General features: G+C 43.7%; 1 protein-coding gene across 1 annotated transcript in view; it reads left to right on the plus strand.

Moving 5' to 3' along the window:
• The window catches only part of tprg1 (tumor protein p63 regulated 1), a 103,347-nt gene extending 89,388 nt beyond the window's left edge, over positions 1–13,959 (plus strand). The window contains exon 5 of the mRNA XM_072915132.1: positions 13,335–13,959. Coding sequence (XP_072771233.1) covers positions 13,335–13,529 — 195 coding nt within the window. The 3' untranslated portion in view covers positions 13,530–13,959. The remainder of the gene's footprint in view (positions 1–13,334) is intronic.
• Positions 13,960–16,911: the final 2,952 nt, after the last annotated feature.

Genomic DNA, 16,911 nt, shown 5'->3' on the forward strand with positions numbered 1-16,911 from the left:
TGTGTGGGTCAAATATGGTGAGTTTTGAAGCATGTTAAGTGGGTCAAATTAGTGCTCAAAGAGGCGGCGGAAGAATAATAATAAAGAAAGAATAAAACCTTACAAATTCAAATTCAATACAAATTCAATAGGTCCTTATGTCCCATTGCATAAGGACTCCCTGTGGGAGTCCTTATGCAATGGGACATGCGGGCCCTAAAAAACCATCCGTCATGTCTTTAAAAATGATTGTGAACGATAGGCAAAATTCCTAAGAAAGTGCACTTCCCCTTTGAAATTCACCTCATTGTTTGGTTCTGAGACAGAATCGATTGCTTTAGTCTTAATTTACCGGAAGTGAGTCTTGAGTTTTTAAGCAATACTCATTTCTGCACTGAATTTTAACAAACGGAATTTTTGAACACACACATTTTGCCCACACATTTTTATTCAATGAAATTGTCAGCATAATGTGATATCAAAATAAATTATGTTTACAAAATTCAAATGCAAAAAACTTAAGTTACACAATTTCCGTGTCCAAAAATAGAATTGGAATAAAGACACAAATTAGCCTGTGCACACTACAACCAATAATCAGAATCAGAAATACTTTATTAATCCCTGAAAATTTCAATCAGTATCTCAATACAGCACAAACGCTCAAATCTAACACTGAATTAACTTTTAAAAAAATTAGTTGGAACCTCTGTCAAGGATTATCAAAATTAACGAGCTATTGTTGTTATTGTTTTTACCCTTTACAGGTAATAATGATGGTACCTAAAACATTACAGTACAGTTAAAGTTTGACAATCATATTTCTATTTTCCATGGGTAAAAAAATAATGAATTATAGAACTCCCACTGTATCAATCAAACACATTTTATTCATGTAGCCCTCAATCACCAGAGCTTTGCAAACGCTCAACAACACCCCTGAACTTTACCCACATCCGGGCAAGGAAAAGAAAACATACCCGTACAGTCATCTTCTTCCTGGTCTTCTGCAGTCAGACCGTGTCAGAGAAGAGGTGTGTACACGGCATGCAACTGTTTTGTCATAAAAAAAGAAAATAACAACGTGATGAGAAGCATCTGCGTGGGCCAAATGATTCATCTCACATCAACCAATCATAAAGCACCGCCATGAGTCATAAAACTCATTTTATGTTGGATATAAAAGTTTACCTGGTGTTGGAATTAGGACTGTTTGGCAAGGACTTTACTGTCATTGATGAAAGTAAGATGCAGCTTAAGATACAAGTTGTGTATATGTACACTAGATGGCAATAGTAATAACAAACTGAGTGGAAAAAACAATGATTTAAATCAGGGGTGTCGGACTTCATTTCATTGACCCTGGATCTCAGGAAACAGAGTGGACCGACACCAGCAGATGACATGGCACCCCAAACCATCACTGATGGTGGAAACTTTACACTAGACTTCAGGCAACGTGGATCCTGTGCCTGTCCTGTCTTCCTCCAGACTCTGGGACCTCGATTTCCAAAGAAAATGCAAAATTTGCATGGTTGGGTGATGGTTTGGGGTGCCATGTCATCTGCTGGTGTCGGTCCACTCTGTTTCCTGAGATCCAGGGTCAACGCAGCCGTCTACCAGCAAGTTTTAGAGCACTTCATGCTTCCTGCTGCTGACCTGCTCTATGGAGATGGAGATGTCAAGTTCCAACAGGACTTGGCGCCTGCACACAGCGCAAAATCTACCCGTGCCTGGTTTACGGACCATGGTATTTCTGTTCTAAATTGGCCCGCCAACTCCCCTGACCTTAGCCCCATAGAAAATATGTGGGGTATTGTGAAAAGGAAGATGCAGAATGCCAGACCCAAAAACGCAGAAGAGTTGAAGGCCACTATCAGAGCAACCTGGGCTCTCATAACACCTGAGCAGTGCCAGAAACTCATCGACTCCATGCCACGCCGCATTAACGCAGTAATTGAGGCAAAAGGAGCTCCAACCAAGTATTGAGTATTGTACATGCTCATATTTTTCATTTTCATACTTTTCAGTTGGCCAACATTTCTAAAAATCCCTTTTTTGTATTAGCCTTAAGTAATATTCTAATTTTGTGACACACGGAATTTTGGATTTTCATTTGTTGCCACTTCAAATCATCAAAATTAAATGAAATAAACATTTGAATGCATCAGTCTGTGTGCAATGAATAAATATAATGTACAAGTTACACCTTTTGAATGCAATTACTGAAATAAATCAAGTTTTTCAAAATATTCTAATTTACTGGCTTTTACCTGTATTGTCCCCGCGGGGAAATTTGTCTTGGGCACAGTGCATCATTGCTTTCTTAACATACCCAAAAACAACAGAACAAAAACACAAGCACAGACACAACCAGACAACTAACATTTAAACATCAGAACATGGAGCTTGATAGACATAGGTGGCACTTTGATGTAGGCATAAAATCTACAGTATGGAGATAAAGATAAAATACCAATGTGCATTGCACTAGAGCTCATGGATAAAGTGCTGTGTGCTAAAGTGCTTAGTTCTAAAGTGCTATGTGCTAAAGTGCTATGTGCTAAAAAAAAGTGCTAACCTATGTATTAAAATTCTATTGCACATTGTTGGTCAGCTTAATGGAGGCTGGGACAAATGATAATTTAAGGCGGTTAGATTTGCATAGTGGGACCCGGAGTCTTCTCCCTGATGGCAGGGTTCCATATTCAGGAAAGAGTGGGTGTTGTGAGTTGGAAATCATTTTCTTAGCTTTTTTCCTAACTGCCTGCTCATAGATGCTCTGTATAGGCTCATATTCTTTCCTCCCTACGATTTTCATTGCCGTTTTATGCATGCCGGCCAGTTTGCTTTTTAGCTTAACGGTTAGGTTGCCAAACCATGAGGTGATCCCGTATCTAATGATGCTCTCTACAATGGCACGGTAGAAAATCATCATGATGTGGCTGCTTACGCCGTACAATCTTAATCTTCGCAAAAAATATAGCCTCTGTTGCAGTCTATTGCACAGTTTGTCAATATGTGTCTTCCAGCAGAGAAGATTATCAATATGAACCCCTAAATATTTATATGAGGATACCTGGGTGATTTCCTGATTTTTGATGACCACTGGCTCGTGGTCAGTCACTTTCCTCGGATCCAAAACCATTTCCTGTGTCTTGGTCACATTTAAAATAAGATGGTTAGTGTCACACCACCTAATAAATAGGTCTATCTCGTCTTGGTACACAGAGGGGTCCGTATCCTTGTGTAGAAGGCTTAGGAGCACGGTATCGTCCGCAAATTTCACCATATAATTGTTAGGGTGCACAGTCCTACAATCATTGGTGTACAATGTAAATAGTGTTGGTGATACAACATATTATTGCATACACTGCAAAAACGTAAGTCTAAGTAAGATTAAATCTCTCGAATAAGGGTGATATTTGCTTATTTTCTGTCTGATAAGGTCATTCTTCTCACTAAGCAGATTTGATGTTAGAGTGTTTTACTTGTTTTAAGTGTTTTTGTTCCTAAATGATCTCAGTAAGATATTACAGCTTGTTGCTGAGATTTGATGACCTATATTGAGTAAAACATGCTTGAAACTAGAATATCAAGTGTTGCAAAGCTGTGTCATCAACACTCACAAGTATAAAACTACTTTTTTAAAGTAATCATTTCTTATTTCAAGCATGAAAAAAAAAAAATCATGATTTTGACACAATAATTAAAACAGATGACAGCTACAGTGGGGCAAAAAAGTATTTAGTCAGCCACCAATTGTGCAAGTTCTCCCACTTAAAATGATGACAGAGGTCTGTAATTTTCATCATAGGTACACTTCAACTATGAGAGACAGAATGTGAAAAAAAATCCAGGAATTCACATTGTAGGAATTTTAAAGAATTTATTTGTAAATTATGGTGGAAAATAAGTATTTGGTCAATAACAAAAATTCAACTCAATACTTTGTAATATAATATATTTTGTTGGCAATAACAGAGGTCAAACGATTACTATAGGTCTTTACCAGGTTTGCACACACAGTAGCTGGTATTTTGGCCCATTCCTCCATTCAGATCTTCTCGAGAGCAGTGATGTTTTGGGGCTGTTGCCGAGCAACACGGACTTTCAACTCCCTCCACAGATTTTCTATGGGGTTGAGGTCTGGAGACTGGCTAGGCCACTACAGGACTTTCAAATGCTTCTTACGGAGCCACTCCTTCGTTGCCCGGGCGGTGTGTTTGGGATCATTGTCATGCTGGAAGACCCAGCCACGTTTCATCTTCAAAGCTCTCACTGATGGAAGGAGGTTTTGGCTCAAAATCTCACGATACATGGCCCCATTCATTCTTTCCTTAACACGGATCAGTCGGCCTGTCCCCTTAGCAGAAAAACAGCCCCAAAGCATGATGTTTCCACCCCCATGCTTCACAGTAGGTGTGGTGTTCTTGGGATGCAACTCAGTATTCTTCTTCCTCCAAACACGACGAGTTGAGTTTATACCAAAAAGTTATATTTTGGTTTCATCTGACCACATGACATTCTCCCAATCCTCTGCTGTATCATCCATGTGCTCTCTGGCAAACTTCAGACGGGCCTGGACATGCACTGGCTTAAGCAGGGGGACACGTCTGGCACTGCAGGATTTGATTCCCTGTCAGCGTAGTGTGTTACTGATGGTAACCTTTGTTACTTTGGTCCCAGCTCTCTGCAGGTCATTCACCAGGTCCCCCCGTGTGGTTCTGGGATTTTTGCTCACCGTTCTCATGATCATTTTGACCCCACGGTATGATATCTTACGTGGAGCCCCAGATCGAGGGAGATTATCAGTGGTCTTGTATGTCTTCCATTTTCTGATAATTGCTCCCACAGTTGATTTTTTCACACCAAGCTGCTTGCCTATTGTAGATTCACTCTTCACAGTCTGGTGCAGGTCTACAATTATTTTCCTGGTGTCCTTCGACAGCTCTTTGGTCTTGGCCATAGTGGAGTTTGGAGTCTGACTGTTTGAGTCTGTGGACAGGTGTCTTTTATACAGATAACGAGTTCAAACAGGTGCCATTAATACAGGTAACGAGTGGAGGACAGAAGAGTTTCTTAAAGAAGAAGTTACAGGTCTGTGAGAGCCAGAGATCTTCCTTGTTTGAAGTGACCAAATACTTATTTTCCACCATAATTTACAAATAAATTCTTTGAAATTCCTACAATGTGAATTCCTGGATTTTTTTTCACATTCTGTCTCTCACAGTTGAAGTGTACCTATGATGAAAATTACAGACCTCTGTCATCATTTTAAGTGGGAAAACTTGCACAATTGGTGGCTGACTAAATACTTTTTTGCCCCACTGTAAATGGACTTTGCTGTTTTATTTTCAATGAAACAATAGAAAATATGTACTCATATAGTAGTACAGTTGGCACAGTACAGTAAACTGACAGTTAATATTTAAACATTTTTAACAATTTTGAACAGAAATAGTTCATGCACATTCAGATAAATTCCTCAAAATTACGACTAAAAAAATTGTGGCCGGGGGCGGGGCTGTATATATGCGCACTAATTGACTGAAAGAGCACGCACTTGGTGCGATGATGTCATGTTATCCATGGAAAAATGCATTTTTAGACAATATGATTTGCCTGAGCGGCTAGGAGACCCCGAGAGTAACAAGCGCTTGCCTTGTTGCCTTTCCATTAAGAACAATAAATTTGTTTTTAGTGTAAGTTTGCTGGTTTCAAGAAATGTAATATCATTATGTTAAGATAATGGCACTAGCATTTACTTCATTTAAGAATATTTTTCAACATATTGAGCAAAAAGGTCTCATATTTTTTTTTCTATCAAGAAAAGTGCACTGGTTGTTTAATTTTTTTTTTTAATTATTCCTAGTTTTATTATTTATTGCTTTATTTGGATGATTTTAAAGCGATCGGCGGCGCCAGTGGACCAAAGCGGTAGTGAGAATATACTTATTTTAAGGTATTTTGGGGTTTATTGGAGTTAGCTGATTTTACTTGTTTTGGAAAGTCTTGACAAGCCAAATGTTCTTGTTCTATTGGCAGATAATTTTGCTTAGTTCAAATAAAATACCCCTCATTTTTCTATTTTTTTTTTCCTTGTTTTGGAACACTGACTTTTTGCAGTGTATATGCATTTGGTTATTTGATTTGTGTACGTACAAATTGATGGATAACTTGCTTTGAAATCGTAAGTCAAAGTGACAAGCAGATTTTTAAGTATTTATTGTTTTTTTCCACAAACTATCATACGGTATATAATAATTAGGGGTGCTAAAAAATGTTTTTTTTTATCACATCCGAATCCTGGTTTTTATTTATCTCAATAGTAAATTGATTAATAATTTTCTAAAAATGTTTTTATTTTTTATTGACGAGTTAATTTAAAAAAAAATAAAACATTTTTTAGGCCATCTGTCATATGTCAGCAACCAAAAGGAGGTTTTGCAATCTGTAAGCTGTTTTGGTAAGGTGTTGTTATTATTACACCAAATAATACATTGCAAAAATCAGTTTGAATGGAGAATCGTGTTGAATCAAGTAATAGATTATGAATCAAATCCTCACCCCAAGAATTCTGAATCAACTGACGAGGTGCCCAAAGATTCACAGCAACAACAATTGAATATTTGTTGCATGAGCAGATAATATCAAAGTTTAAGACATATACAATTGTATATTACATCATTTTTTTTCTGTCAAAATGGAAACAATGAAAACATTTAGTAAGAACGATGTAGTATGCACATTATTCCCAGGCCACATTAATAGAATAGAAAGTACTTTAATGATCCCTGGGGGAAATGATGTGCCGGGCCGGATCTGGCCCCCGGGCCTTGAGTTTGACACGTGTGATTTAAATGATCCATTTATTGCAATTGTACAGACAGTTTATCATATTTCTTGGCTTGAATTTGACTTCCTTTCCCTTAAGGGGGTCAAATTACAGCTCAAAGAGGCAGAAGTGACTGTTTTTACAAAACTTTTGTTTTGAAGGGCAAATTGCCAACTTCCTGTTGATTTTTGCTGAAGGATGTCCGTGTATGAAATCTAGGTCTAAGTGAGACCTACATAGAGATTTTTGTTTCATGTCTCTACAACATTTCTACTGGAAGTTATAGGCAGTTTTGTCTGTGTTTTTTCCTAGGGGGCGCTAGAGCGCAATTTTGATTTTTTTTTTTTTTTTTTTTTTTTTTTTAATTAGATGGCAATTTTCGCCACTCCTGATGTGTGTGTCCAATTTGGTGAGTTTTGAAGCATGTTAAAGGGGTCAAATTACAGCTCAGAGAGGCGGCCGGTATAATAATAATAAAACCTTACAATTACAATAGGGTCCTCTGTCCCAAAGGGACATTGCGGTCCCTAATTAAATACATAGAGGACATATGAAATCAAATGAGCTCAAATATACCTACAAGTGACGCATGACGATGCAATACGTACATAAAGCTAGCCTAAATAGCATGTTAGCATCAATTAGCTTGCAGTCATCCAGTGACCAAATAGGCTTGATTAGCACTCCACACAAGTCAATAACATCAACAAAGCTCACCTTTGTGCATTAATGCACAGCATAAAAAGTTTGGTGGACAAAATGCGAAAAAGAATGAATCAATCAATCAATCAATCAATGTTTATTTATATAGCCCTAAATCACAAGTGTCTCAAAGGGCTGCACAAGCCACAACGACATCCTCGGTACAAAGCCCACATAAGGGCAAGGAAAAACTCACCCCAGTGGGACGTCGATGTGAATGACTATGAGAAACCTTGGAGAGGACCGCATATGTGGGTAACCCCCCCCCCCCCCCCCCCCCCCTCTAGGGGAGACCGAAAGCAATGGATGTCGAGTGGCATAAAATACGTCTTTTTGTGGCATCGTTGAAGAAAGTTACACATGTAAACAAACCCCGGTGAGTTCAAGCACCGCCAAAATTAGTGGGACGAAACGGCGCTCGCCAAATACTCTCATCAGAGAATCATGTTTAATATAAACAGTGGGATTTCTAACAATTAGGGAGGTTTATGTCATGTTGTCCTTCTACAGAAACCATATTAAAACAAAAATATATATTTTTCCCCATCTTTTTCCATTTTCATACATTTTTGAAAAAGCTCCAGGGAGCCACTAGGGCGGTGCTAAAGAGCTGCATGCGGCTCTTGAGCCGAAGGTTGCAGACCCCCGAACTAGCTGTAAGTCCATGTCATACTTGCCAACCCTCCCGGATTTTCCGGGAGACTCCCGAAATTCAGCGCCTCTCCCGAAAACCTCCCGGGACAAATTTTCTCCCGAAAATCTCCCGAAACATACACAGCATACCTGCCCAATAACGTTATAACTGTAGAATGATGTAGGGCGAGTTCTTGGTTTCTTATGTGGGTTTATTGTTAGGCAGTTTCATTAACGTCCTCCCAGCGCGGCAACAACACACAACAACAGCAGTCACGTCTACCATAAAGCAGTTCGTCTGCCGTAAACAGCAATGTTGTGACACTCTTAAACAGGACAATACTGCCATCTAGTGCATTTGATGAAAGCACTTTTGTGCGTGACACACAGCAATGCATCATCAGAGAGGGTGTTCAGCATGGTTCGAAAAATAGTGACAGAGAATAGAACAAGGATGGACAATTCAACCCTTAACTCAACAATGAGTAGATGAGTGTTATGTGTGTGTATGTGTGTAAATAAATGAACACTGAAATTCAAGTATTTATTTTTTATATATATATATATATAATAAAATAAATATATATATATAATAAAATACTTATATATATGTATATATATATATATATATATATATATATATATATATATATATTAGAGATGCGCGGTTTGCGGACACAACCGCGGAGTCCGCGAATTATCCGCGGTTCGGGCGGTTGAAATAAAAAAAAAATAGATTTTATCCGCGGGTCGGGTCGGGCGGTTGAAATAAAAAAAAATTAGATTTTAAATAGATTCAGGCGGGTGGCAGTTAAACCAATTGGGAAATATATATACATAGTTAAATGTTGTTACCCACATACGAAAAACGAGCAGGCACCTGCTGCATATGCCACAACAGAAGAAGGAAAAAAAAAAGAGATGGACACTTTTACGGAGCGGAGAAGGGACGCCTCGCCGGGGTCCGGGACCGAGGCCCCTTCCCCCGAGAGGGCCCCACCGGGAGCCGTAGCTGAGGCGATCCGCGAGAAGGGCCCGACGCACGTCCAGGGTCACCACCGCGCCCACCGCACGACACCCCGCCTCGTCCGCCTTCGCCGCGGCCGGCGTCACGCGCATGAGGTAAGCAGCTTACCTGCCCGCCACCCCCGTGGCCGGGGGCTCGTAACAGGGGTCACTCCGCGCGCTCCGCCCGCGCAGCTTACCTGCCCGCCACCCCCGTTGCCGGGGGCGCGTAACAGGGGTCACTCCGCGCGCAGTGCGCTCACGAAAGGGGTGGGGCAAGCAGAACTGGCGCTGCGGGATGAACCGAACGCCGGGTTAAAGCGCCCGATGCCGACGCTCATCATACCCCAGAAAAGGTGTTGGTTGATATAGACAGCAGGACGGTGGCCATGGAAGTCGGAACCCGCTAAGGAGTGTGTAACAACCCACCTGCCGAATCAACTAGCCCTGAAAATGGATGGCGCTGGAGCGTCGGGCCCATACCCGGCCGTCGCCGGTGTCGCCGTGCGCGCTGAAGCCTCGGGCGCGAGCCCGGGTGGAGCCGCCGCAGGTGCGAGGGACATCGCACCTCCACGCGCTTGGAGGTGCGCTCAGCGCGGCTCCCAGATGATTGCGCACTGGTGTGCGTCTGGGCCGTGACAGCGTGGCACGCATTGAATGTCTCTGCTGCATTGGATCAGTCTCCTTTCTTTAACAGGCAAAAGCTTTATAACCTCACTAATGCCTTGCATCGTCTATATTAGATATATAACAACGGGCGGGTGCGGTGTTGATTAAATGTTAATTCGGGTGGATGCGGATGGTTGACGACTTTTGTCATGCGGTTGCGGATGAAATAATTGCCTATCCGCGCATCTCTAATATATATATATACATATATATATATATATATATATATAGCTAGAATTCACTGAACGTCAAGTATTTCTTATATATATATATATATATATATATATATATATATATATATATATATATATATATATAATCTATGAAATACTTGACTTGGTGAATTCTAGCTGTAAATATACTCCTCCCCTTTTAGCCACGCCCCCAACCACGCCCCCGTCCCACCCCGACCACGCCCACCCCACCCCCTCCCCCCACCTCCCGAAATCGGAGGTCTCAAGGTTGGCAAGTATGGTTCATATATCTTACCAAAACTTAGGAAACTATTTTATCAAGGTTGAAAAGTAACTTAGTGTTGCTTTAAATCTTGGAATATGCAAAGAAATCGCCCTAAGTCGTTTGTATAAATCTGTTTTTAGACAACCCTGCTAACAAAACACAATCTTTGGCTAAAAATATAATCTCCTTGCTGAAATGTTTCAAGACTTAGAAAGTCTTTTGTGCGATTGAAAGTCAAGCGTATTGCAAAGCGTTCACAGGAATTTCATCATTTCACTTCGCATGAAGAGGAGAGGAGAATTAAGCAATCACAGCGATGACACTTGAGCCGTGTCACAACATTTCATCGCGTTTCAGCTCCGCTTCACGCTGCAGGAAGGAGGAGTACGTGGAGGAATTTTAAAGCGCAATCTTGGTCTGACCGAGACCTGAAAGTAGACCCTCAAGGACCAGAGGCCCGCAGGCTCTTACTGAGAATGTTCATGAAAAAAATGTATATCGTGAAGAAGGAATGTGCCACGTGGGAAAGAAGACACAAGAACCTCAGCTTAAGTCCCGCCACAGTGGTTCTTGGTGACTCAAGACAAGAACCTAAACCACAAGAGCGTGTTTATTAGACTAGACTTCCTTTTTATTGTCATTCAAATTTGAACTTTACAGTACAGATAAGAACGAAATTTCGTTGCATTAGCTCATGGTAGTACAGAATAAAAGAGCAATAAGGTGCAGATTAGAGATGCGCGGATAGGCAATTATTTCATCCGCAACCGCATCAGAAAGTCGTCAACCATCCGCCATCCACCCGATGTAACATTTGATCAGAACCGCACCCGCCCATTGTTATATATCTAATATAGACGATGCAAGGCATTAGTGAGGTTATAAAGCTTTTGCCTGTTAAAGAAAGAAGACTGATCCAATGCAGCACAGACATTCGCGTGCCACGCTGTCACGACCCAGACGCACACCAGTGCGCAATCATATGGGAGCCGCGCTGAGCGCACCTCCAAGCGCGTCTTGCTGCCGGCGACGGCCGGGTATGGGCCCGACGCTCCAGCGCCATCCATTTTCAGGGCTAGTTGATTCGGCAGGTGGGTTGTTACACACTCCTTAGCGGGTTCCGACTTCCATGGCCACCGTCCTGCTGTCTATATCAACCAGGGTGAGCCCCACCCCTTTCGTGAGCGCACTGCGCGCGGAGTGACCCCTGTTACGCGCCCCCTGTTACGCGCCCCCGGCAACAGGGGTGGCGGGCAGGTAAGCTGCGCGGGCGGAGCGCGCGGAGTGACCCCTGTTACGAGCCCCCGGCCACGGGGGTGGCGGGCAGGTAAGCTGCTTACCTGCTGCGCGTGACGCCGGCCGCGGCGAAGGCGGACGAGGCGGGGTGTCGGTGCGGTGGTGACCCTGGACGTGCGTCGGGCCCTTCTCGCGGATCGCCTCAGCTACGGCTCCCGCCTGAATCTATTTAAAATCTTTTTTTTTTTTTTTTCAACCGCCCGACCCGACCCGACCCGCGGATAAAATCTAATTTTTTTTAAATTTCATCCGCCCGATCCGCGGATAATCCGCGGACTCCGCGGTTGTGCCCGCAAACCGCGCATCTCTAGTGCAGATATAAATAAATAGATGACTGTACAGATAAATATATTGCACTTTTGCATATGCATCCACGTTTATGGATGTATGTTATATTGTCTTTATATTCCAGCCAGTTAATCCATTTTTGAGGGGATTATTCAAGAGTCTTACGGCCTGAGGGAAGAAGCTGTTACAGAACCTGGAGGTTCTTCTACGGAGGCTGCGGAACCTCTTTCTAGAGTCCAGCAGTAAAAAACAGTGGAGGAGTCTCTGCAGATTTTCTGAGCCCTGGTCAGGCAGCGGCTTTTTGCCATTTTCCGGATAGGAGGAAGAGGAGTCCTGAATCATCCAGGGAGTGGTCTTTAATCCCAGTAAACCTACCGTATTTTCCGCACCATAAACCGCCCTGGGTTATAAGCCGCGCCTTCAATGAACGGCATATTTCAAAACTTTGTCCACCTATAAGCCGCCCCGTGTTATAAGCCGCATCTAACTGCGCTAAAGGAATGTCAAAAAAACAGTCAGATAGGTCAGTCAAACTTTAATAATATATTAAAAACCAGCGTGATGTGGGCGCGCATGGAGTCGTATATCAACATGGACGGAGCTGCGTGAAAAAAGCCACCCGGCCTCTTCGCGTAAACTTCCCTTAACCACTCGCTCATCTTTTCTTCATCCATCCATCCCTTCGAGTTAGCTTTTATGATGACGCCGGCTGGAAAGGTCTCTTTTGGCAAGGTCTTCCTTTTGAATATCACCATGGGTGGAAGTTTCTGGCCATTAGCATGGCAAGCTAGAACCACAGTGAAGGATGACTTCTCATTCCCTGTGGTGCGAATATTCACCGTACGTGCTCCCGTTGTATCCACAGTGCGGTTCACAGGAATATCAAAAGTCAGTGGAACCTCGTCCATGTTGATAATGTTCTCTGGCCGGATCTTTTTTTCAGCTATCTTGTTTTTACAATATGCACGGAAAGTAGCCAGCTTTTCTTGAAAGTCTTTAGGCAGTTGCTGTGAAATAGTAGTCCGTGTGCGGATGGAGAGATTGCGTCTTTTCATGAACCGGAAACCTGTCGCTTAGTAGGAGCCATTTTGTGGTCTTTACAGATGTAAACACACAAAGGAAATGAAACGTAATATCCGCGCGCTTCTTCTTCTTCTACGCGGGCGGGTGGTTGCTTACAGTAGAAGAAGAAGCGCTTCCTGTTCTATGGGGGCGGGTGCTTACCTTGGCGGTTGCTTGCGTAGAAGAAGAAGCACTTCCTCTTCTACGGGGAAAAAAGATGGCGGCTGTTTACCGTAGTTACGAGACCGAAACTTCATGAAAACGAATCTTAATATTAATCCATATATAAAGCGCACCGGGTTATAAGCCGCACTGTCAGCTTTTGAGTAGATTTGTGGTTTTTAGGTGCGGCTAATAGTGCGGAAAATACGGTATCTTGACTCCCTGGCCATCTTGTCCACAGATTCAGAACTTCCGTGAGGAGCTCAAAGGAGCGGCGCAGAAAGCCCACAAGGTGAAGCCGGTCCCCGGGAAGGCCAATGGCGTCCTGGTCCTGAACCAGTCCATCCACATCCAAGCTTACGTGGGCCTCATGTCTTTCTTGGGGAACACCAACAAGCTGGGTTACTGCTTTGCTAGAGGAAACCTCGGCTTTTAGGGAATCTTTCACATGATCATGGTCTCGCTTGGTGCTGTGAACTCACTAACCCAACTTGGATGTGAACCGAATCAAGCTCTTGATTAACCCTTGGCTATTTTCCAATGACTTCTTGGATGCGCTGCAAGCCTCTAATAACGTGCCGTATTCTCTTCAGCGTGACACTTGACTCATCTTCCTGCTTCTATGATAATCCCTCGCTCTCACAACACCACGCTTTTCCTCCTCCCTCGGTGTTTCCGTTCAAAGCCGCCTGGCGCCCCACGCAGCCCCTAAGAGATGCACGTTTGTTACTGTTTGTATAGTTTGTTGTGTTTATTTTTACACAACTCGTGCACCGGAGACGGCGCTATTTGTGGCGCAAACTTTAGGCTTTTAGGTTGGCTCCTGTCTGCTTTTTTTGCGTTTATTAAACGATCATTCACACGTTCATTTCATCTGGTATTGACTGTTGCAATTCTCTCTTCACTGTTTTCAACAAGTCAAGGCTAAAGAGACTTAAGACGGTACAAAATGCAGCTGCCAGACTTTAGCCCGGTGCACCCAGAACAGCCCATATCACCCCCATTTGATCCAGTCTTCATTGGCTTCCAGTCAAATTCAGTTCAAGATTTTAGTCCTGACTTTCCGTGCGTTGCAGTACATCACTGACTTGTTCTGCCCCTACTCCTCAGGCCAGGGTCTTCTGAAGCAGTGTTTTTCAACCACTGTGCCCCGCCATACTCGTGTGCCGTCAGATATTGTCTGGTGTTGCCGTGGGAAATTATGCAACTTCACCTATATCAGGGGTCGGCAACCCGCGGCTCTTTGATCACTCTGATGCGGCTCAGCAGCTGTCAAGACTTGGACTTTGGCGTGGTTTGTTCTCCCGTGGTGCAAATGAACTGGACTGGTCATGGCGTGAAGGTAAATACATGATTTATTTAAACTATCAAAAAAAGAATAAACGAAAAGGGCGCACAGGGGCGGAGGTACAAAACTAGACTTTAAACACAACACTTGCACATTGGCAGAAACTATGAACAATTAAACAAAACACTAACTGTGGCTTAACAAACAAAAACTTACTTGGCATGGAACCCGGCATGAAAAAAAGAGTAGCAAGGGTCATCAGGGTGTGGAGAGAGTGCAGGAGCATAAATGCGGGGATGTCGTCAGGACGAACAACAGAAAATGAATGAACTTAAATACTATGGACATGATTAGTGAAAGCAGGTGCGTGACTCAAAACGTGAAACAGGTGCGTGACGTGACAGGTGAAAACTAATGGTTGCTATGGTGACAAGAGTGCACAATGAGTCCAAACGTGGAACAGGTGCGTGACGTGACAGGTGAAACTAATGGTTGCTATGGTGACAAAACAAAACAAAAGTGCACAAAAAGTCCAAAATTTAAACCGAACATTACTAAAACAAAACATGATCACACAGACATGACAGCAGCTTACTTGCTGAACCCCCCAATTTTCCCGTGAGACTTCCGGATTTCAGTGCCTCTCGCAGAAAACTCCCGGGATTAATATTCACCGATTTTCACCCTTACAGCTATAATAAGGGCGTGCCATGATGTTACAACATTTGGCGCCCTCTACAATCTGTATTAACAGCGTGCCAGCCCAACACTTTTTATACAATATACATCTTCTGCTTGCACACGTACGTGACAGCAAGGCATACTTTGTCAACAGCCACACAGGTTACACTGACGGTGACCATATAAAACAACTTTAACACTCTTACTAATAACGTGCCACACTTTGAACCAAAACCAAACAAGAATCCATCCATCCATCTTCTTCCGCTTATCCGAGGTCGGGTCGCGGGGGCAGCAGCCTAAGCAGGGAAGCCCAGACTTCCCTCTCCCCAGCCACTTCATCCAGCTCCTCCCGGGGGACCCCGAGGCGTTCCCAGGCCAGCCGGGAGACATAGTCTTCCCAACGTGTCCTGGGTCTTCCCCGCGGCCTCCTACCGGTCGGACGTGCCCTAAACACCTCTCGAGGGAGGCGATCGGGTGGCATCCTGACCAAATGCCCGAACCACCTCATCTGGCTCCTCTCAATGTGGAGGAGCAGCGGCTTTACTTTGAGCTCCCCCCGAATGACAGAGCTTCTCACCCTATCTCTAAGGGAGAGCCCTGCCACCCGGCGGAGGAAACTCATTTGGGCCGCTTGTACCCGTGATCTTGTCCTTTCGGTCATAACCCAAAGCTCATGACCATAGGTGAGGATGGGAATGTAGATCGACCGGTAAATTGAGAGCTTTGCCTTCCGGCTCAGCTCCTTCTTCACCACAACGGATCGATACAGCGTCCGCATTACTGAAGACGCCGCACCGATCCGCCTGTCGATCTCACGATCCACTCTTCCCTCACTCGTGAACAAGACTCCGAGGTACTTGAACTCCTCCACTTGGGGCAAGATCTCCTCCCCAACCCGGAGATGGCACTCCACCCTTTTCCGGGCGAGAACCATGGACTCGGACTTGGAGGTGCTGATTCTCATCCCAGTCGCTTCACACTCAGCTGCGAACCGATCCAGTGAGAGCTGAAGATCCTGGCCAGATGAAGCCATCAGGACCACATCATCTGCAAAAAGCAGAGACCTAATCCTGCAGCCACCAAACCAGATCCCCTCAACGCCTTGACTGCGCCTAGAAATTCTGTCCATAAAAGTTATGAACAGAATGGGTGACAAAGGGCAGCCTTGGCGGAGTCCAACCCTCACTGGAAACGTGTCCGACTTACTACCGGCAATGCGGACCAAGCTCTGGCACTGATCATACAGGGAGCGGACTGCCACAATCAGACAGTCCGATACCCCATACTCTCTGAGCACTCCCCACAGGACTTCCCGAGGGACACGGTCGAATGCCTTCTCCAAGTCCACAAAACACATGTAGACTGGTTGGGCAAACTCCCATGCACCCTCAAGGACCCTGCCGAGAGTATAGAGCTGGTCCACAGTTCCACGACCAGGACGAAAACCACACTGTTCCTCCTGAATCCGAGGTTCGACTATCCGGCGTAGCCTCCTCTCCAGTACACCTGAATAGACCTTACCGGGAAGGCTGAGGAGTGTGATCCCACGATAGTTAGAACACACCCTCCGGTTCAAACAAGAATGACAAACACATTTCGGGAGAACATCTGCACCTTAACACAACATAAACACAACAGAACAAACACCCAGAATCCCATGCAGCCCTGACTCTTCCGGGCTACATTATACACCAAGAAATACTTGACTTTCAGAGAATTCTAGCTATATATATATATATATATATATATATATAAATAAATAAATACAAGAAATACTTGAATTTCAGTGTTCATTTATTTACACATATACACACACATAACACTCATCTACTCATTGTTGAGTTAA

This window comes from Nerophis lumbriciformis, linkage group LG18, assembly GCF_033978685.3.
Source record: "Nerophis lumbriciformis linkage group LG18, RoL_Nlum_v2.1, whole genome shotgun sequence".
In the NCBI taxonomy this organism is placed as follows: domain Eukaryota; kingdom Metazoa; phylum Chordata; class Actinopteri; order Syngnathiformes; family Syngnathidae; genus Nerophis; species Nerophis lumbriciformis.